General features: G+C 40.3%; 2 protein-coding genes across 11 annotated transcripts in view; both read right to left on the reverse strand.

Moving 5' to 3' along the window:
* Nucleotides 1-15,040, reverse strand: part of LOC138975808 (serine/arginine repetitive matrix protein 2-like) — a 55,074-nt gene extending 40,034 nt beyond the window's left edge. For 3 of the 4 annotated variants that reach the window (XM_070348561.1, XM_070348559.1, XM_070348562.1), the window contains exons 1-3: nucleotides 14,929-15,040; nucleotides 11,636-11,896; nucleotides 2,831-2,941 (exon numbers count right to left, since the gene is read on the reverse strand). In XM_070348561.1, coding sequence (XP_070204662.1) covers nucleotides 2,831-2,941; nucleotides 11,636-11,874 — 350 coding nt within the window. In that variant the 5' untranslated portion in view covers nucleotides 11,875-11,896; nucleotides 14,929-15,040. Of the gene's footprint in view, nucleotides 1-2,830; nucleotides 2,942-11,635; nucleotides 11,897-14,000; nucleotides 14,020-14,928 lie in introns of those variants that run through there. The other variant, XM_070348560.1, reaches the window with a different exon arrangement.
* A 2,992-nt stretch (nucleotides 15,041-18,032) lies between these two features.
* LOC138975811 (septin-2-like) overlaps nucleotides 18,033-23,208 on the reverse strand; it is a 176,260-nt gene continuing 171,084 nt past the window's right edge. For all 7 annotated transcript variants that reach the window (XM_070348570.1, XM_070348571.1, XM_070348572.1 and 4 more), the window contains 2 exons: nucleotides 23,071-23,149; nucleotides 18,033-21,970 (listed from right to left, as the gene is read on the reverse strand). In XM_070348570.1, the coding sequence (XP_070204671.1) occupies nucleotides 21,890-21,970; nucleotides 23,071-23,149 (160 nt within the window). In that variant the 3' untranslated portion in view covers nucleotides 18,033-21,889. The remainder of the gene's footprint in view (nucleotides 21,971-23,070; nucleotides 23,150-23,208) is intronic.

Genomic DNA, 23,208 nt, shown 5'->3' on the forward strand with positions numbered 1-23,208 from the left:
ACATATGACACACTTTTCGACCTTGTCAAAACCAGGGACAGAGAACTAAACTTTACAAACCCTTGCCCTCATTTATAAAATATTTTTACGTTGGAGTTTTTAAGTGGGAGTTGTAGCCAGTCAGGTTCTTTTTGCCGACTGAGTTTCCTGCTCAGATCTCTAAAGCTATCGAACACAAAGTTTGCTTCGTCCAAGTTCCAAACTAAGGACAAAGAGTTCGTTCCTACCTGCTTGAAGCGAAGGAAAGAAAACAACCCTTTACATCCTCCTTGCCCGCATTAAGCAGGAAATGCCACGAAGAATTAAAATGAAATCTGTTCTGTGATATTAGGATCTACGGGCCTGAACTCACAACAACATTTCATCATCCTTTGCCGTGTGTCCTTGATACAAGGTAGTGATCAGTACTCTGTCTGTGATTGGTTAAGACTCACAAAGTTGATAATCCATGAACTGCAAAAGTATCCAGGATGTAGTGGTACAGCAGAACCCCCTTATTAAGACCCCCCTATTATTTTAAGACGATGTTTTCACAGATTTTCTGTTCATAAACCTCTGGAGGTCTTAAAAGGGGGGTTCTCCAGTGTGTGGACGCCTTTGGTACCAGCCAAAAGTGTTTTTGCGTTGCAGGCGGTCTTAAAGGTGGTTGTCTACATTTTTTGCTTTTTTTCAATAATCTTATGGTTAGATTTCGCTAAAAAGTTATGTCAGATGATGAATGAACCATGGGGAAAAAAATTATGGAAAAAAAATATATGGAAAAAAATGTTATTTTTGGGTAGCGTGACTCACGCTTCCAATATTTTGTTTTCTGTTTGCTGAGAACATGTGCTTTGCCTAAAAATACTGACCAATCAAATTCATGTCACTATGCTTATAGCCACGCCCAAACAAGTGCAGCAACAGTTTGACACTGGAGCGCTGTCCACGCTTTTTTTTTAAACGCACGAAATGCACGGGATTTGAGAGGAGTTTGGCGCTTGGTATTTTCCAAATAAGGATATCCTACTATGAGTACTACGCTGAATTTCCAAACGGCTACACTGGCTTCGTTTTTCCTGATCGAAAGGGGGTGTATTGTTGATATTTGTAGATAATAGTATCTGCATTTTAATGGTCAAATGGCGATTTCGGTATACAAATGTAGACAAGGACTTTTAAGAATATTTTGATTTGAATACCGCAGAGCCCCAGAGTCTTTTAATTTAAGACCACCCCTCCCCCGATTAAGACTTCAAAACCGTTGTTTTTTTCATGTTTTGATTAATATAACTTCTTTCAATTAACCCCCATTGCTGTCCATAAAAAAAAAAGAATAGAAGATTTTTGGAGGTCTTACCATGGGGGGTTACCTTTATTGGCCAATGTCCTTTCATAGGACAGGCCCAAAATTGCAGCTATCGCTCTACTTTATAAATGCTTTTCTTATGACCTTGGATTGTTGCCTCCACATTTTTTGCTCTAAGCCAAGGAGGAGGAGGAGGCGGCATGCAATTTGTGGAGCTTCCTGTAATCCTAAAGCTCCTTATCAACACTTTTATCTGCCACAGTTTGTGTGTGGGTCTGTGTGCATGTGTGTGTGTTCGTGGGTGAGCGTGTTAATGTGTGTGCATGTGTGTGTGTTTATGGATGAGCGTGTTAATGTGTGTGCATGTGTGTGTGTTCGTGGGTGAGCGTGTTAACGTGTGTGCATGTGTGCGTGCTCATAACTTGCTTTGAGAAATCAAAACATATGTCAAAAACCTGCACAGCTCTGGATATTTCTTACTGCAACCCCAAACATTAAAAAAATAAAAGAAAAAAAACATCCCCAAAAGATCTGCTCTAGATCAATTATCATTTTTGTTACAGAGTTCCATCAGATAAGTTATGTTGCGGATGGTACCAGAGAAAATTGTGAAATTTACATGCAAAATGGTGCATGTAAGCTGGGATTTTATTTTTTTAAATTAATCTTCCTAGAAATCAAAGATTTCACGAAAAAGTGGGAGCCCTGGTGATACTACATTTTGAAACCAGCCACTGCTGATAGGTTCAAAATCCGGCACAAGACTACGGAGGAGTTGCGTACACAAAGTAAGACATCCACCCAGCTTAACCCAGGCATGCCTACCCCTAAATCCCCTTTTCAGGAACTCAAGTCATGAAAATCAGGAACACAGCATCAGAATCAGGAACACATAAGCAGCAATCCGAGTCACCACAAACTTTCCCGAACAAATACAGCCCCTCTGTAACGGTAGGAAGGCTTGATAACCAAGTGTAAATGATAATTACATACACATGTATACATGTATCAGTGTACTGCTACTGTGTCCTCTCCATGCCTCCTTGTGTGACCACACCTGGCCAGAAAACACTACTCTACTGTGTCCTCTCCATGCCTCCTTGTGTGACCACACCTGGCCAGAAAACACTACTCTACTGTGTCCTCTCCATGCCTCCTTGTGTGACCACACCTGGCCAGAAAACACTACTCTACTGTGTCCTCTCCATGCCTCCTTGTGTGACCACACCTGGCCAGAAAACACTACTCTACTGTGTCCTCTCCATGCCTCCTTGTGTGACCACACCTGGCCAGAAAACACTACTCTACTGTGTCCTCTCCATGCCTCCTTGTGTGACCACACCTGGCCAGAAAACACTACTCTACTGACAAACTGAGGGGAACTGTTGATGACCTACTTGAAAGTTCACAACATCAGCAGGTCTTAGGCTAAGCAAGATCGTTACACGCGAACATTCATGCATGCAAACAACAAACACAGCATTTTTCCTGGACTTGGACTAATACAGTCTATCTCTGATATGTGTACTGGTAAATACTCACATTGGTCTGCCGTGTTCATCTTTGTCCAGCGGAGAATCTGTGACCCCTTCCTTGTCCATCAACATCTTGCGAAACATGGACACTTTCTGTTGGATGTCTTCTGCAGCATACCTGAAAAATGCAAGACAAAGATCACTTAAATTTCTTTGAAGAGAGCAGTACCCTGAATTGAACAGCTTCAGTTGCTGAAAACTTCCACAGCTGATGAAGGTAAGCTGAGATCTCATGTGCTCTGTGGAGAAATGATCACACCAATAACTATCAAGAAATCACAATGAACTAGGAAAATGTGGTGGTTTTTTTTTAGTCTATTCAAAATGTTATATTGAAAGGTCATGAATACATGAACGGTAGCTAAACTTAGTGTTCTCTTGTAATGTTAACCTATTCTTAAATCCTAGGAACACCGAAACAAATTTTGAAAGAATAAACATACCGTAAACATGAACACTGTGATTGGATTCAACATGCTCCTTTTTTGACTGAAACACTCGTCACTCCCCTCTTGCGGGGTGGGAGAAATGATGGGAGGAGAATAATACTTTCAGCAACTCACAGAGAAGTGTCTACCCCCCCCCCCCTTTTTTTTTCTTTCCTTTTCCCTCTTTAAAAATAATAAATTAAGTAGATGTGCAACGCCAAGGCACTGCATACCCCAGCGAAAGACAAACCTCTCTCTCTCTCTCTCTCTCTCTCTCTCTCTCTAACACACACACACATACACACACACACACCCAAGTTACACACGTACACACATACACACTCACTCACACGCACTCACTCACTCTCTCACACACACTTCACTGTACACACAAAACACACCCCCATACGCACATATAGACAGACGGACATACACACCTTTACAAACAAACACACATACACTTATGCACACGCACAAACACAAACCAACCCTACAAACACACACACACACACATGTACATACGCACGCATGTACGCACGCACACACCCACGGGCACACACACACACACATTGACTCACACAAATCTCATACACACAATACACACACTCATACGCACATACACGGTTGGCCTAGTGGTAAGGCGTCCGCCCCGTGATCGGGAGGTCGTGGGTTAGAACCCAGGCCGGGTCATACCTAAGACTTTAAAATTGGCAATCTAGTGGGTGCTCCGCCTGGCGTCTGGCATTATGGGGTTAGTGCTAGGACTGGTTTGTCCGGTGTCAGAATAATGTGACTGGGTGACTGAGACATGAAGCCTGTGCTGCGACTTCTGTCTTGTGTGTGGCGCACGTTATATGTCAAAGCAGCACCGCCCTGATATGGCCCTTCGTGGTCGGCTGGGCGTTGAGCAAACAAACAAACAAATACGCACATAGACAGTCGGACACACACACCTTTACAAACAAACACATATACACACTCATACACACACAAACATACACACAAACTCATGCACACACACATTCACACATACACACCCACACTCTCTCTCTCTCTCAAACACACACACACACACCAAGTCACACACACACACACACACTCACTCACACGCACTCACTCACTCTCTAACAAAAAACTTCATACACACAAAACACACACCCATACGCACATATGGACGGACGGACATGCACACCTTTACAAACAAACACACATACACGCACACACATACACTTATGCCCACACACACACTTACACACACACGAGTACAGACTCATGCACGCGTGCGCACGCACACACACACACTCACACACACAAATACACACACACCACACACATACGAGTACAGACTCATGCACGCGTGCGCACACACACACACACACACACAAATACACACACACACACACTCACAGTAACACTAACACATGTGCACAAAATGAACACAAACACACACACTGCGCGAGAGAGAAAGACTACAGGGAGGCATGACGTCATGATGCATTAATTGACGTCAAAGACTTTCGACCGTGACGTATTCTTCTAACGCGAGCTTTATCCATAGACTTGGAAACTACGGAATTTCTACCCGTCCAAAGCGGCCTGGGGTGGCGTTTGCTGAAAAAATGGGGGCGCCTATTTTACCCACCGTATTTTTGTTAGTATGGTCCCCATTTTTGGTGAACTTCCATCTCCAACTGTACATGTAGCACGTAGCCGGGCACAACGAATCCTTCTTTATCATGTATTATTCGGTGTGCACATTTCTCAAATCGATTACAGTATAGCGTTCACGGGATACCTCCAGCTTCGCTGGCATAAACAAGCCATTGTAGCCCATGCGCTTTGTTGAGTGAGACATACTGTATAAGATTGCACGAGTAGACCCTAGAGTCTGTGGTTACATTCGAGCCTCTTTTTCTGGTGTGGTTCTGAAGCTCTGTCTCTCTCTCTCAAACACACAGTCAATGCATTTATTACAAAACATCCCCATTCCTTGCACCAAAAAACCTTGAACAGAAGTTCAGAGTTAACAAAACCAAAAATACACCATTTAAAGAAAGAGGAAGACAATTTGCTACCAAGTGGGACTGGGAGTTAAGGCCAAAAAGAAAAATATGTCTGTTTCCGGTAACATCGCCGAAAAAAATAGGGTCGGTCGGTCGTTTTTTTAAGTTTTTTTTAACCTTTTTCTTACGTTTTGTTAACGTCTTTTTTAAACGCTTCCTTAGTTTACTTACAATTATTTAGCACATGTTTTTGACCTAGATATATTGAAACTAAATAAAGTATACTTGACTTCATTTTTTTTTTTGGGGGGGGTGCGAAAAGCAACAAAAAAAAACCTTTAGGGTCGGCGCTTAAAAATAGGGTCGGTCGGGTTACCGGAAACAGACATAATTATTTTTCTTTTTGGCCTAACAGGGTGGTGGTTGGGGGAAGTTGAACATTTCCTTGGGGCTTAAGGCACCCGCATTAGAGAAGGAAAGCTCTATTGCATCAAGCAATGAGGGATCTATCCATCAGAATTACAAGGTAAATGGTTGGTGTGAAAACATTATCAATCAGCATTAGTTTCTCCAGCTAAGTGAAACACAACTCCCAAGACAAATGATGAATCACACTGAAAGAGCTGAGCTGCGTTTCTGTTTTGTTTTAGGTGAGGCGAGAGAGGGGGATTGAGGTTGGACAGGAGGGGTTTTAACTTCAAGAATGAGAATGGTACGTAGGTGAGAGACGCACATGATAATGCATACATGTACTATTGAGAAAAAAATCATTATTGATTTGTATACTCTTGCATTTTCCATGTAATAGTCATATCCTGTTCTCCTACCTACACTTACTCCTTTTTCTTTGTTTTTCTCTTTGCTACTACTGTTAGGACAAGAAATGACTGTCTCAGGTTACGTCCAGCCTAACATGTAATACTGCTTTCACTTTCAGAGACCTCTGTATAAGTTATATTTGCAGTGTTAACATTAATCACCTAACCGCATTCAACTCCAAACAAATCATTCATGTGCTTGCAGGGATTAACTAACAAGTCGCGTAAGGCAAAATAACAACATTTAGTCAAGCTTTCACCAAGACCACATACTCGTAGTTTCGTCAGTCCACAGCTCGTGGCAAAGGCAGTGAAATCGACAAGCCATGCAGAATAGTGCGGTAGTGGTCGCGCTGAGCAGGATAACACGCTTTTCTGTATGTCTATTCTTTTTAGCTTACTGAGTTTGTTTTTAATCCAAACATATCATATCTATATATTTTTGGAATCAGGGACCGACAAGGAATAAGATGAAATTGTTTTTAAATCGATTTCGGACAATTAATTTTAATCATAATTTTCATATTTTTAATTTTCAGAGCTTGTTTGTAATCCAAATATAACATATGTATATGTTTTTGGAATCAGAAAATGACGAAGAACAAGATGAAATTGTTTTTGGATTGTTTAATAAAAAAATAATTTTAATTACAAGTTTCCGATTTTTAATGACCAAACTCATTCATTAGTTTTTAAGCCATCAAGCTGAAATGCAATACCAAAGTCCGGCCTTCGTCGAAGATTGCTTTGCCAAAATTTCAATCAATTTGATTGAAAAATGAGGGTGTGACAGTGCCGCCTCAACTTTTACAAAAAGCCGGATATGACGTCATCAAAGGTATTTATCGAAAAAATGAAAAAAAACGTCTGGGGATATCATTCCCAGGAACTCTCATGTCAAATTTCATAAAGATCGGTCCAGTAGGTTAGTCTGAATCGCTCTACACACACACACACACACACGCACAGACAGACAGACAGACAGACAGACAGACAGACAGACAGACAGACAGACAGACAGACAGACAGACAGACAGACACACACACACACACACATACACCACGACCCTCGTCTCGATTCCCCCTCTATGTTAAAACATTTAGTCAAAACTTGACTAAATGTAAAAAGAACTTGGATGAGAAGAGAGTATTCAAGTCCAGCCTCTTTGAATGCTGGTCTAAACATTCAGCTTTCATTCCAAACGAAGTAAATGTAGTACATGTACATCACTTAAATTGCATGCAACTTAAAAACCTGTTCTCCCACCATCCTCCCTTTTTTTCTTGTACCAATTCTCTCCAACAACATTGGCCACTGTCATTAGTATAAATTAATCAAATGTAACAATAACACACAAGGGAATAGAGAGAGAAAGAAAGTGAGAGCGGAAAGAAAAGAAAAGAGAGAGAGAGAGAATATTCTCTCCAGCAAGATCAATCACCCCCAATAGTAATAAAGAATAACACAAGGGGATCAAGTGCGTGTGTATAACGTGTGTGTGTGTGCGTGTCTGTGTACTGGCATATGATGTGACAGGAACAGAAGGGCACATTGCTATTCCGAGTGATGTTTCCCTCACCCTAATTCCTTTTTTGCATGACCGCAGACACCACCACCATTGATTTTGTGCTAAAGCTCCACAACTCCCCATAAAACAGAGCATGGAAACGGCAATAAACTCTCCGACAGTGCTGACGACTGAGGTGCAATCAAGAACCCATTACCACACAAGAAAAGGATCAAAGAAGTCTTCAGCTTCAATGGCAGCCGTAAACTTCAACAACTTTCTTGATCCAATCAGAAACCATTTGGAGAGTCGTGGTCATAAATGAATGGTAGAAGTTTATTCTGACATTTAAACCTGAACAACAACAACTATCAACAAAGACAACAAAAGAAACAATCACATTTTTTGCCCCCTGCCCCAAATTGAGTAGAAAAGAAGAAAAAAAATAAATAAAATAAAATCAACACTGACAACAAATAAAAAAGAAACCAGGGCTCAGAAAACGAAAACAAGTCGCGTAAGGCGAAAATACAACATTTAGTCAAGTAGCTGTCGAACTCACAGAATGAAACTGAACGCAATGCCATTTTTCAGCAAGACCGTATACTCGTAGCATCGTCAGTCCACCGCTCATGGCAAAGGCAGTGAAATTGACAAGAAGAGCGGGGTAGTAGTTGCGCTAAGAAGGATAGCACGCTTTTCTGTACCTCTCTTTGTTTTAACTTTCTGAGCGTGTTTTTAATCCAAACATATCATATCTATATGTTTTTGGAATCAGGAACCGACAAGGAATAAGATGAAAGTGTTTTTAAATTGATTTCGACAATTTAATTTTGATAATAATTTTTATATATTTAATTTTCAGAGCTTGTCTTTAATCCAAATATAACATATTTATATGCTTTTGGAATCAGAAAATGATGGAGAATAAGATGAACGTAAATTTGGATCGTTTTATAAATTTTAATTTTTTTTTACAATTTTCAGATTTTTAATGACCAAAGTCATTAATTAATTTTTAAGCCACCAAGCTCAAATGCAATACCGAAGTCCGGGCTTCGTCGAAGATTACTTGACCAAAATTTCAACCAATTTGGTTGAAAAATGAGGGCGTGACAGTGCCGCCTCAACTTTCACGAAAAGCCGGATATGACGTCATCAAAGACATTTATCAAAAAAATGAAAAAACCGTTCGGGGATTTCATACCCAGGAACTCTCATGTCAAATTTCATAAAGATCGGTCCAGTAGTTTAGTCTGAATCGCTCTACACACACACACAGACAGACACACACACACACACACACACACACACGCACATACACCACGACCCTCGTCTCGATTCCCCCCTCTACGTTAAAACATTTAGTCAAAACTTGACTAAATGTAAAAAGGGGAAAACAAAATTCACAAAAAAACAAGGAAAGAGGACACAAAACAAAAGAGAGCGAGGATTTTCCTCTCCATCCAATAAAACTAAAAGAATGTGGTGTGTCTTTAGAACCACTGTGACAAAACAGATGAGAACAGCAGGCCTAATTCGCGGAATTGCTAGAACAACAACCAAGAACCGAACGCTTCTTTTCTTTAAGGGGCGACCCAATCAGACATTGGCTTAATTCGATTCCTATATAGCGTTCTTCTCCCTTTGTGGCAAATCAGTGACGCTAGCGAACAGCCACTTAAAAGAAACAGATGAAAAGAAACATACCCCCAAGAAGAGCAAGATTCAATTTTGGTTGAAAAAACTCAAGACTGCTTCCAGTTTTACTAAGTTACCCTAAACCCAAGCCTGTCTTGCTTTGCTTTTTATTTTTATTTTTTTTATACAATATTTAATTTTGTGTGTGTGTTGTTTTGTTTCTTTGTTCTTTCAATTTTTGGCAAGGCTCATTTTAATTCTCCCACTAGGATATAATATCTCACTGAAACTTTGGTTTGATGCTCCGGGACTATTTGAACAATGTAATAAGTGTTTAAAGAAACAAAAGCAAACAACAAGTCGCGTAAGGCAAAATTACTACATTTAGTCAAGCTGTGGAACTCACAGAATGAAACTGAACGCACTGCATTTTTTCACAATGACCGTAGTCCGCCGCTTGTGCATAACGGAGTGAAACTGACGAGCCTGTTCAGCGCGGTAGTATAGTAGTTTCGCTGTGCTGCATAGCACGCTTTTCTGTACCTCTCTTCGTTTTAACTTTGTGAGCGTGTTTTTAATCCAAACATATCATATCTATATTTTTTGGAATCAAGAACCGACAAGGAATAAGATAAAATTGTTTTTAAATCGATTTCGGAAATTTAATTTTGATCATAATTTTTATATTTTTAATTTTCAGAGCTTGTTTTTAATCCAAATATAACATATTTTTGGAATCAGGAAATGATGTAGAATAAGATGAACGTAAATTTGGATTGTTTTATATGAAAAAAATTTTATTACAATTTTCAGATTTTTAATGACCAAAGTCATTAATTAATTTTTAAGCCACCAAGCTGAAATGCAATACCAAAGTCCGGCCTTTGTCGAAGATTGCTTTACAAAAATTTCAATCAATTTGATTGAAAAATGAGGGTGTGACAGTGCCGCCTCAACTTTTACAAAAAGCCGGATATGATGTCATCAAAAGTATTTATCGAAAAAAAGAAAAAAACGTCCGGGGATATCATTCCCAGGAACTCTCATGTCAAATTTCATAAAGATCGGTCCAGTAGTTTGGTCTGAATCGCTCTACACACACACACGCACAGACACACACAATGACACACACACACCACGACCCTCGTCTCAATTCCCCCTCCATGTTAAAACATTTAGTCAAAACTTGACTAAATGTGAAAACACAAAACAAAACAAAAACACACACAGGAAAATAAAAAGACATTGAAAAACAAACAACACCCCAAAGGTCACCAGAATTTGCTGAAGCACAGCATAGTCAGCAGCAACAAAATTAATCAAATAAAGAGTAAAGCACTAGTTAGTATTCAATTTCTGACTTGGAAAACTATGAATGCACATGCAGAACAAAATGTCAATTTGGTTACAACAGCAAGATGATCTCACTCTCAGTGATGACGGTAAACTGGATGCTATCAACTAAGTAGCAGCAGCCTACCCAGGGGAAGAAACCTAACAACTGAAACAATGCTTGCAATTGCAGTAGCAGAGTTATCCTTGCTTCTAGTTCTGCTATGTGGTTCAACATCCTGTAAGGTTTATACTTTAATGTGTTTGATGGTGCCCTTTAGCGTTCTCGCTCCACAAAATAAACCAATTTTTTTCTGATCAGTCTATTTCTGAATGAATCATAAATAGTCATCAACAGGATAAGACACCGATCAGCTGACCAAAAACAAACAAACAAAGAAAAGAAATCTGATTTCCCTGACCTTTTGCTGTTGACATAGCAATATCATTGTACTTTATCAAATATTTAGCACAACTGCATACCTAAAAATGTTACAAAGCAGTATGTTTTATGCGAAAATCATATGTTGAAAACCAAGGCGTGCTCACACACAGACAAGCTGCCAAAAATCTTCTCTTCTGAGTGCGCTTCTGTGTTAATTACCCATAGAGACTGAGATAATAAAGTTAATGTCCTTAACCCTTCCATGTTCTCTTGATCATACAGGAGCCACACCGAAAGTGAAAGCAACTTGATGTTTTCAATGTCAATTTTCATCATTCTTTGCCTACTTCGCTGTTAGGTTCTTAGTTCATTTTAAAGACTCACAGTCACAGTCACACACACAGGTTGAGGTAATTTATATTTGTGACTGGTTTGTGTCGTATTTTAATTATTTCATACAGATTAATGTATCTTATTTTGGAACATTAGCAGCTTAGTTGGTTTGTGTAGATCTATCTCTTTTTGTCACACTTTTGAAATTTCTGTCTTGTAGGGGGCAAGGGATCGAGGGAGCCTTTGATCACAGTGTTCCAACGAAGTTCCAAGTTTGTTCTTTTCTTTGTTGTTTCTTAAAGTTAAAGCTGCAGGCCTCACCAATAACAAAAATGCACATAAGAAAATACTCAGTTCCACTTACCCTTGTTCCTCCATCAACTCATGCATCTCCATACACTTCAGTTCAACGCGCCTCTTGCGGTCATGGTTGAGAATTTCTGCGTTTGGCTGTCGGTTCAGTTGTTTCTCCAGCCGTGCCACATCCTCCTCCGTTTTGTAGTCGACCCTGTCTTTGGTCCGTTTGACTGCCGATAGATTCCGCTGCACAAAACCGTTTGTGCCGCTCCCTCTGGCAGTCACGAGCCCAATGCCGTTGTACATCTTGGTCTTTGGTGGTTTTCACCTGCGAACAAAAAATAAATAAACATGCTACAATATATATATATACTTTGATAAGGCAATTACTTTGATTACCCAAGCCGAATATTTATGAGAGAAAAAACTAAGCCTAGGACCATTTTCAATGCCACACTCGTTTCTACCACACTATACTTGACTCTTGAGGTATTGTATGCTCTTCATTGCACCTCAAGCATCGTTTTCTATCACTTCTTCTTTGAACCCCTGGAAAGTTTGTCCTTCCTCATCACGTGTAGCTCTATGTTAATTGTTACTATGTACCATACTTTCAGGAATGGATAAGGCACAACTTTCTTCCTCAACTTTGTTTTAGGCCAAAAAGAAAAATATGTCTGTTTCCGGTAACATCGCCGAAAAAAAATTGGGTCGGTCAGTCGTTTTTTATGTTTTTATTATTTTTACCTTTTTCTTACGTTTTGTTAACGTCTTTTAACGTGTTTTTTTAAATTTTTAAACGCTTCCTTAGTTTACTTACAATTATTTAGCACATGTTTTTGACCTAGATATATTGAAACTAAATAAAGTATACTTGACTTCATATTTTTGTTGTTGTTGTTGTTGCGAAAAGCGAAAAAAAACCTTTAGGGTCGGCGCTTAAAAATAGGGTCGGTCGGGTTACCGGAAACAGACATATTTTTCTTTTTGGCCTTACATTAAGCCCTATTTTACATTTGACTATTTTACTATTGACCGGTTTTGCCTTGTGTATGGATAAAGAAGAGTGCAAATGTACCAACATTGCTATACAAAGAAACATAACACTCCCTCTCTAGTCTTCTTCTTCTTCTGCGTTCGTGGGCTGAAACTCCCACGTACACTCGTGTTTTTTGCACGAGTGGAATTTTACGTGTATGACCGTTTTTACCCCGCCATTAAGGCAGCCATACGCCGCTTTCGGAGGAAGCATGCTGGATATTTTCGTGTTTCTATAACCCACCGAACTCTGACATGGATTACAGGATCTTTTCCGTGCGCACTTGATCTTGTGCTTGCGTGTACACACGAAGGGGGATAAGCCACTAGCAGGTCTGCACATAAGTTGACCTGGGAGATCGGAAAAATCTCCACACTTAACCCACCAGGCGGCCGCGACCGGGATTCGAACCCTCGACCTTCCGATTAAGAGGCCGACGTCTTACCACCCCGCCACAGCGCCCGTCCTCCCTCTCTAGTGATATGCATGATTCTGCTATAATGACCCGGACAAAGTTTCCTCTCAGCAGACATGGGAACCCCTGTTTTGCACTTGGGAATATTTTCAAACAAACATGGCATATTTTCAGAAAGAATGAGCGTACTCCATGCAGCATTTGAACATCCATGATTAAAACATGCTCTGTCACTGGAAATCCCAGTGGGATCTAATTATTATTTGCATCATCCGACCATGCTTAACTAACACTAGTACTAGCCGAGATGTCGTTAGGCGTCGGGCATCGGACATAGACCAATTAAAAGGCTCAAATGTCCAATTCACATAGCCGCATGGCGGTCAGATGTCCTATCGTTTTCAACTGAGCGCTGTCATTGTCCGATAAGAACTTCATTCCTTAAGACAGCGCGTTATTTGATAATTTTCCTTTCATGATAGAAATCTTCAAAGAGCGACCGAGCGCTCTCGCGTACAGGTGCACTGAAGTTGTGCAGTGCAGATCTTGCGTTTTCCGAACCGTTTGCGGTATGAACCGTTTGCGTACACCCACCCTTCTACAGCGCACTAAAGTTAGGAGTACGGGAAATAACTCCAACTGACCAAGGCTCGCCGTTTGCTTTTATTTGCTTTCGGTTAGAGATGAAGCGCACGGCACTGAATTATGCCACCGAAAAAAACTAAAGCCTGCCCGCAAAGAACAGCAAAAGCTCAACATGTTTGGCGTTTCAACGGCATCGTGTGCTACATTAGGGCCAAGAACATGGGAAAACACGGATATAGCATCATTCTGGAAAATGACAATGCTAATGACAGTGTCGCCGCTGAAACCTCCACAATCACGGAAAGTAAAGTTTCGTCACTTGTAGATGGTGTCGGTACAGCAGGAAATTCACACAAACGGTCTTTTAATAAGTGTTAACTATTCATGGCTGACCTTGTTTAGTACTAGTTGGTTTGAATTTGACAGCAAAGAGACCATCTATATCCAGGTGTCCCAATTGCTTCGTTTCCGGCCGATTTATGTGGAGCACGTGATGCGCACAAAAAATATTGGCAGTCTAGAAGTGTCGTCTGCGCAATGATCGCGGCGGCGCCCGCGGCTTTCTTGACCGCCAAGGACGACCGCGCACGTTGTGATACGTCATTCGTTAGACCTCAATAGGCAAACTGTTTTGTCGAATCTGTCAAAAAAAAGCTTTGTCAGAAAAGCATGCAGTTGTGTGCCAATCAAAGTAAGAGTGCTGAAGTTTTTGGTTGCTTTTCAGTTTGTTTGTTTCTTTTTTGTGTGTGTCCTGTTTGAAACAAAAGTAATAAAACATATGGTAATTATACGCACACAATGTTGGTGCATATATACGGATATATATAATTATATGTGTGTGTGCACATGATTTTGTGTTTTGCACAAAATTATAATGTCCTATTAAAATGTCTGAAAGCTGTCAAATGTCCTATTGATGCCGAAGAGCTCAGGACATTTGTCCTTTAGGTATGAATTTGTGGCAACATCCCTTAACTAGTAGTGGTAACAGTAACAAAACAATTCCTTATGGATTTAACAATTTACACACATGGATAGGTATCAACTTCTTTTCTTGTTGGTAAAAGAGGCTGAGAAGTGTTGCGAGGTAGAAGCTAAAACTAATTAATAGATCACGCCTGATTCCACGGCAAAGGAAAGAGACATGTATTGTTTACACACAGAATGAGAAAACATGTACATCTTCAATTACGTTATTCACAGCGCAAACGCTAGTCTCACGATCATGCCAAAGTAGCAGTCTTCGTAAATAATGACTCAAATAATGGGCAAAACTCGATTCAGACGGGTATTATGCTGAGTCTGTTCTTTTAATACGTACCGATGTATCGAAAATAATGTGAGGTGTAGCTGCAATCTTCTTTGTTTTGATCTAATCGGTTTCAGGAGGAAAGCAATCAGTAATTTATTCGATGCTCGATGCGCATGTTTGGCGGAAGTGACATACTGGACATAACGCGATTTTTGAGAAACTAACCGTATGAGAACAAGGGAAGCAATTTCGGTCTGACTAATTACTGCGCGACCACGCGCGACCTCACAGTAAAGCATTTAGGCTACATGTAATATGTTTGTTGTTCTAGTATTTTCATGGTATTTTCTCACGAAGTACAACTATTTGTTGTAAGCCATAGACATTAAAAGTAAGGGCTCTGTGATGCATTTTTCGAAAAGCTAGCGGCGAGCACCGAAGAGCTAGCGAAGCTGAGCACCGAATTTCTGTCACATCCGACCGACATGTCCGCCTTGTTTTTAGAACAAACGCGACCAAACTAAAGCGTTTACATGTCATGTCTTTGTTGATCTAGTACCTTCACAGTAACTTTTCGCGTTATACCAACTTTTAAGTCATAGAAATAAATAAAAATAAAAAGAGAGTTATGAGTCATTTTCGAAGACTGCTATAGCGAGCGAAAGTGAAAACCCCCGGATTTCCGATGTCACATGTGCACATCATCTGACCATGTCCGACTTGATTTTAGAACATGCGCGACCTCAAACTGAAAGCATTTACATTTTAATATATTAGTTGGTCTAGTATCTTCCCAGAATTTTCTCACGTTGTATTATGTCCAGCACGGCGAGTCCGGTGTAACGATTTCATATTTCCCCCGTGTCAGTCATATTCCCCCTCGCCACAAAAAACAACTTCGAAAACTTACGTCCCTTGAATAAGAAGGGAAACATCTTGGGATGAATCAAATTTCTAAGTTAAATACAAAAAATTGGTTGGACAAATTTGGCCCCATCGGAATGTAAGGTACCCAAGTCAGTTCGCTCATCAGAATCAACTCCCCTGAGGATATGTTATAGTGCCAGAAGTGCACACCGTGACGGTAATCACACGCGATGACTGCGCTGACAGTAGAAGACAAAGGACAGTGTCTGCGAAATCGGTTCTTTGCCTAAATTGTCCAGTTTTTTTTAAGGGTTTTTTTCTCAGTCCTTTTTAGACCTAGCCCTTATTTATCTTTTTGTTTTAAGGCTTATATTGTTATCCGATTTGTTATTTCCTTGGTAAAAATCAAAATATGATGTTGAAAAAAAGACATTTAAATAAAGTGGCTTAATCAAAATGTTATGACGTATTTATTTATCTTGTGTGCCAGTGTGGCAATGTGTGCTTGTTTGTGTGTGAATCAGTGAGAGTGTGTGGGTGTATACGTGTGTGTGAGAGACGCAGACAGATCGAGCTAGAAAGAGAGTCAGGGTCTGTTTGTATGTGTTCCGAGTTTGACAACACAGTCAGTTTCACTTTACACACCCATGCATCCAACCTGGAACAAATGCAGACCTGCTGATGGTCGCATCCGAGTGTGGAGGCGTCGCGGAGAGCGCTTCGCAGAAGGCGCTGTTCTGGAACGACAGTGTTTTGGCGGAGGCTCTGTGATGGTCTGGGGAGGGATCAGCACACGTCTAAGGACACCTCTGTACCATGTAGTGGGCAACTTGACCGGTGTCCGCTACCAGAATGAGATCCTGCAACCCCTGGTCGTTCCAGCCCTCCAAGCGATCGGCCCTCGATCCGTCGTGCGATTCAGTCTTCAGCGGGATGACAACACACCTCCCCATCGCTCTGCAGCTGTAAACACCTTCATCCAGCAGGCCAGGGTCAACAGCTAGGATGCTGTGGCCAGCCAACAGCCCGAACCTCAACCAATAGAGCACATGTGGGACGAGCTTTGTCGTCGGGTACAGCGACATCACCCAGGCTCCTCCTGCCAATCTCGGTCAACTGCTGCAATGGCTCCAGCAGGAGTGGAATGGAGTTCCCAGAGCATTCATATGCAACCTGATACACTCCATGCGCCAACGATGTGTTGAATGCCTGGCACACAACGGAGGGCACACGCGTTTTTGACACTGATTCACATTGTTGTGAATTCCATTTTCGAGGGTTGTCACGTTTGACACACTCTAGCTAAATTGTTGCTGCCGCGTTCAATCTTTGCTTTGTTTGTCATTACTCCTTGGTTGTTCAATTATATAATTTAAAAAAAAGGAAGAATTCGGTCTTGTCTGTATTGTGTGCGTGCGTGGCGTGCTTGTAAAAAAGTGATCCTTAACTTTTTTTGAAGAGTATTTCCTTCTCTTTTGTTCTCTTTCTTTTCTTACTTTTTTTGCTTACTTTGCCATTGTCTATACGTTCAAGGACTCTTTGGAAATATTTTATGTAGTTACAAGCTTTGCTGAAAAACTTTTGGATACAGATCGATATATACATATTTGATTAGGGTGACCATTGACAGAGTCAGAGAGAAAGCAAAACTCTACTTGCAAAACAAAATAAAAAACAGAGGAATAAAGATGAAATTTAACTTGCAATCCAGGCGGTGAGTATTTGACAGTACACCTTCTTTGTTTTTATGTCGTGTTCTTCTAAATTGTGATTGCCTCCCTTGATGCACAGATTGCCTGCTGAGTGTAAATATAAGGCTTGCATAACAATTTTTTTTTAATGTATTTTAATCGCTTTTTGTTAATAGGAACAATGAAATGAATTTTAGTCTGTTTGTGCCATTGTCATCTATGTTTTTGTCCCCTCCCTTTCTTTAACTCGGAATGCACTCACATTTTTACCTTGGTCAGGATTTTTTGCTTGAAAGTGAATGTGCAGCAGCAAGTTTGTTGCTTGTGGAATTTTGAACCCTAGTCAGGGGAGTTTGTTGATGTGTGGATACAGAGTGTGCGCAATGTACGTGGATGGATGTTGTGTGCATCTGTGTAAATATGTGTTAAGTGGTGTCTCGACATAACTCAATTTCTCTTCCTCCCTCTCTAGCACACACACACAGACAATTTTAAGAACAAAGATACATGTACACAGACAGAGACATACATATATATAGTTACACAGACACACAGTCTTTCTCAAACACATGCAAATACAAGCACACAAGCACAATATGGGCCAAATCCACAAAGTACATTGACAGAAAAAAGTTTTATTTCAAGAAAACAACATAATATTAAAAAAAAGTTAGTTTGGAGCACCTTGAATGCAAAATTATCATGTAAAAAAGGAAACCAACCTTAAAGAATTAACCAAGACCATATCAAGCAGAGGAAACAGAACAACTATAAAGCTTTCAGTCCATATGTCAGTTTGTAAACAGCACTGTGCTTTGTTCAACATTGTAAACAGCACTGTGCTTTGTTCAACATTGTAAACAGCACTGTGCTTTGTTCAACATTGTAAACAGCACTGTGCTTTGTTCAACATTGTAAACAGCACTGTGCTTTGTTCAACATTGTAAACAGCACTGTGCTTTGTTCAACATTGTAAACAGCACTGTGCTTTGTTCAACATTGTAAACAGCACTGTGCTTTGTTCAACATTTGTGCTGAACAAAGTGTATGGGTTCCAACATGGCTCTGAACATGCGCGCATGCACACATGCACATGCGCACACATGTGCTCTCTCACACACACACTCACACACACACACACACACACACACACATACACACACTTATCTCCTCTGTCTGTCTCTCTCAGAAAATTCACAAAATCATCGCACACCTGAAAGTACGCTAATACAGCAGCTCACACAAAATAATCAAGAAACACTACTCTGAAATTACAAAATGCAATTAAAATTTGGTCATTCCACATTACCGAAACATATATGAACGTAATTCAGGTACACACAATAATAATAATCAGTCTGGCATACACAGATTCTAGGCATCACAAAACAACATACTTGAATAAACTCAAATTTGCAAAATTTTTTACTTTCACAACATTGACAAAGAATCACATTTAAATGTACACTTGTAATGACAATGAAACCAGCTGCTTTGTTTTACTGAAGTTTGTAAACCTGTATAGCTGTTACAGAAAATCAAGTCATGTTTTCCTTCTTTTATTTTTAAACCTCTGTGTATGTGTAACAAACTGAACTACATTTCTGGGAAAAAACATGCCTTATGTTGTGTGGATTTTTCTAAAGTTAATTTTGTTCATTGAATTAGCAGAGATTTGGTCCTAGTATGTGGTGTACAGTAGAATTACAATAATGATAGTCTGGGCTTATAAAGCCAGAATATAACAGAGAATCCACAAGGACAGTTGGTCAGATACACTATTCACATGAAAAACCTTCTCTCTATTGCACATACAAGTTCCTTTTAACTCAAAGCTGTAATTATCAAAGTTAGGAATTGTGGAATCCAGCTCCATGTACAGTCAAACCTGTCCTTGCGACCACCTTTCAAAAGTGACCACCTGTCCACAAGGATCACTCTGAAGGACCCCAGACAAGATTTTCACTTTTCCATTGGAACCAACCGTTCATAATTACCACTTTGGGTTGGTCTCTTGGGTGGTCGTTATGGATGGATCCCCGACAAGTTTGTCCTTGTTTTCACCTTTTCATTGCAACCACCTGTTCATAAAGTATAATTACCACTTTTGGTCGGTTCTCTTGGGTGGTCGTTATGGATGGATCCCAGACAAGTTTGTCCTTGTTTTCAGCTTTTCATTGCAACCACCTGTTCATAAAGTAATTACCCCTGTTGGTCGGTTCTCTTGGGTGGTCGTTATGGATGGATCCCAGACAAGTTTGTCCTTGTTTTCAGCTTTTCATTGCAACCACCTGTTCATAAAGTAATTACCACTGTTGGTCGGTTCTCTTGGGTGGTCGTTATGGATGGATCCCAGACAAGTTTGTCCTTGTTTTCAGCTTTTCATTGCAACCACCTGTTCATAAAGTAATTACCACTGTTGGTCGGTTCTCTTGGGTGGTCGTTATGGATGGATCCCAGACAAGTTTGTCCTTGTTTTCAGCTTTTCATTGCAACCACCTGTTCATAAAGTAATTACCCCTGTTGGTCGGTTCTCTTGGGTGGTCGTTATGGATGGATCCCAGACAAGTTTGTCCTTGTTTTCAGCTTTTCATTGCAACCACCTGTTCATAAAGTAATTACCCCTGTTGGTCGGTTCTCTTGGGTGGTCGTTATGGATGGATCCCAGACAAGTTTGTCCTTGTTTTCACCTTTTCATTGCAACCACCTGTTCATAAAGTAATTACCACTGTTGGTCGGTTCTCTTGGGTGGTATGTTGAAGGTATGGTACTACAGCGTGTTTTGGCTTGTCCCAAAGGTGTTCTTTCATCACAGGTTCCACTGTGTCTTCTCTTGACCTTCTACATGGGTGGGATTCTTCCGGTATATGCCGGAAATCCGGATTCGATTATGGCCTCTTTTTGTTCTCTTTTTTTTTTTGGTTCGGTTGAGGTTCAGGATTCATGACATTGATCATGCTACTAGCAGATTATAATTTATATTACAATGCCCAAATAACTTCTCTGAGGACAATAATGACAATGTGGAAGCTATACATGTCTGGTAGTAGTACCATATGACGCTCAAAACAGATACAGCAATCCTGCATAATAAGATTATACAAATATCCCTGAATACAAGGGTGCATGTAGTCAACAGCTTTGGCAATGTACTTTGTGTGTTATGTTTAATGGGGTTGGGGCTGGGAGGTGGGGGAGGGTAGGACCTGGTTTATATAGTCATATCAAGTTAGCAGTTATCAAAGCAACCCCCCCCCTACTTTTTCAATGGTGGTGATTGTTCAAAGATAAGGGAGTTGAAAAAAAAAATTTGGGGGGTCATTTACGGACAGTGATGGAAAAATAACAAGGACGTAAAAAAGGGCAGGAAGCTTAATTGCCCCAAAAGTTAATTTTGAGTCAGTGGTTGGGTTGGTCCCGTCATGTATATAGTCACTCCTGATACAAGATGTCTGAAACAAGAGTAATATTATGCCGCTAATATACCCAGTGAAGAAGAAAGTTCTACCCATGTAATCTACCAGTTTTTATGAATGTTGTATGTGATTACATGTACATTACATGAAGAAGCAAAGAACTTATTCCGGTAGAACCACAAAACATCCTGCACGTATCGCATCTGAATTGTCACTGGAACTTTAAAAAAAAAAGTGTTTTTTTTAAACCAATCAATCGTTTCACTGCAATTGTCACAAAGTGCAAAATCATTATACATGTAGAATGTTTTCACTATGAGGTGTCCCAAATGATGTCAATTAATTACATCATGGCTATATAAGACATTGGAAGTTTCAGCAGCGATCACCAAACAGTAGGGTAATTGTGTAAAAATGTTTTGGTGATCATGTTCAATTTAACCTATCAGCTGTAATGAAATTCACTGCATCTTGGCCGCTAGCATCTGATGTCTTAAAGAAACGGTGGGCTTGTGCTGTAAAGTGATGGCAACATTTCTTCTCTCCTTTATATTGTAAAGAAGAGTGCAAGGGTGAGGGTATTAATTCATAAACACATCAGAGGCAGCTTAAGTCAGTGGCAGATCTTCTGTTGTTTCCCAAACTGAAGCTTTCAAGGCCTTTTTGCAAATGCAGGTCCACAAGATTTCTTTATACGCCACGTGTTCAGAGAAGGCCTTGCTGTTGACTTGAATGCTCCTGCAGTTGTTTTCCTAAAGTTGAATATGTTATTAGAGGCGCCTTTTTCTGGAGCAGTCCAAGAGGCTTTTCTGTTGAGGGTGTTGAGAAGTGCGTTGAGGTAAAACAAACCTTGCTGTACGTTGAAATTGCCTCTGTCATTTCCACAACTCAAGTCAAGGCATGACGTACATTGTTCAGTAGAATGTTGAGGTCACATCTCAATCACTGTTACTGCCCCTAAATTACTGCTCCTGTTGTTTCCCCAAGGTGAACAGTTCAAGGCAGATGGTCCGTGAGGTGTCTGTGCGATACAATTTGTTGAGAGGTGCATTGAGGTCAGACCTTGCCGTTCACCTGCCCCTGCTGTTGGCCCAGCTGCTCCTGCATCTTGGCGAGCATCTCCTGCATACGCTGGATCTGTAGAAAACAGATGAATAATGCAGGGTTACAAAACTGTGATGTTGTCGTGTGCAAGTGTAGGGATGGGGTTTGTATGCGGATTCACACTAAATAAGCTTTTTCTGTCAAGCTGAACACAAAAAAATACAGTGGAACCTCCCCACTCTCAAGGCCCTTCACTTTAGACTTCTTCCTGTTTTAAGACTTTGATTTTTTTCAGACTTTCTGTTCATAACCTCTGTAAATTTGACTCCATTTTGAGACTAACTCCTTTTTAAACCCTGGTTTTTCCCTCGATTTGTTAGGTCTTAAAAGGGGGTTCCACTGTAGCCCAATTTTGATGTCCAAATCATAGAAATATCTCAGTTTAAGCCCCCCCCCCTCCTACCGAAGACTCCTCAAAGCGGGTACTACTTGTCTCCGAAAACCCCATCTAGACCAACTAAATCTATCTTCAAAGTGAAGTATTGGACATGCCTGTGAAAAGTAAGCCTGATTCTTGCTACATGCACCCTTATATTTGTGTTGAGAGCCGGATTTTTGATGAAATCGATGCAACAATTTCAATGCAAGGGAGGTAACTCTTGTTACTCGAAAGCACAAGTATTGATGACGTCATGTGATTAGTGCTTCCCTCCTTCGTAAATCCTCGCACAAACACGAAAATAAAGCCATGAACGGTGAAAGTTGCAAATATAAGTCATGATTGCAAACAATTACGTAACAAAACACGATCTAAGGACGAATTTTCTTAATTTCTGATGAGGTTTTCGGGGGTTTTCGGAGGTTTTTGGGGTTTTCGGAGACAAATAGTACAGCTCAAAGCAATATGTAAAGAGATGAAAACTCGCTGGAAAACGTAATGCGCGCAATATTGGTTGTAAAGTCAGGCAAAATAAATGTGTAATAGAATTCTTGTACAAACTATTTTTTTGGCAGCTCATGAAACATGCTGTAGATCTTTTAATAAAAATGTACTATTATTAAGTCATAGTATACTGGTTGCAAAAATGCCCAATCTTAGGAATCAGTGTAACAATAAATACATGTATTTCTTTATTTTCCAGCAAAACAGTACATGCACTTTAAGACTAATTAAGACTTTGTTATGTAATTACCTCAGCATCTTTCTGTTCCAGGAGCTTGTCTGCGTTAGCAATTTCATCGTAGTTGGGTTTGGAATCTCTCTTCAGCTTGCTGCAAAAGATGAGCAAGTCTTAGTTATTATAGATCTTGACACAACACATTTGGTAGGA

Source organism: Littorina saxatilis, linkage group LG9 (assembly GCF_037325665.1).
Source record: "Littorina saxatilis isolate snail1 linkage group LG9, US_GU_Lsax_2.0, whole genome shotgun sequence".
Taxonomy (NCBI): domain Eukaryota; kingdom Metazoa; phylum Mollusca; class Gastropoda; order Littorinimorpha; family Littorinidae; genus Littorina; species Littorina saxatilis.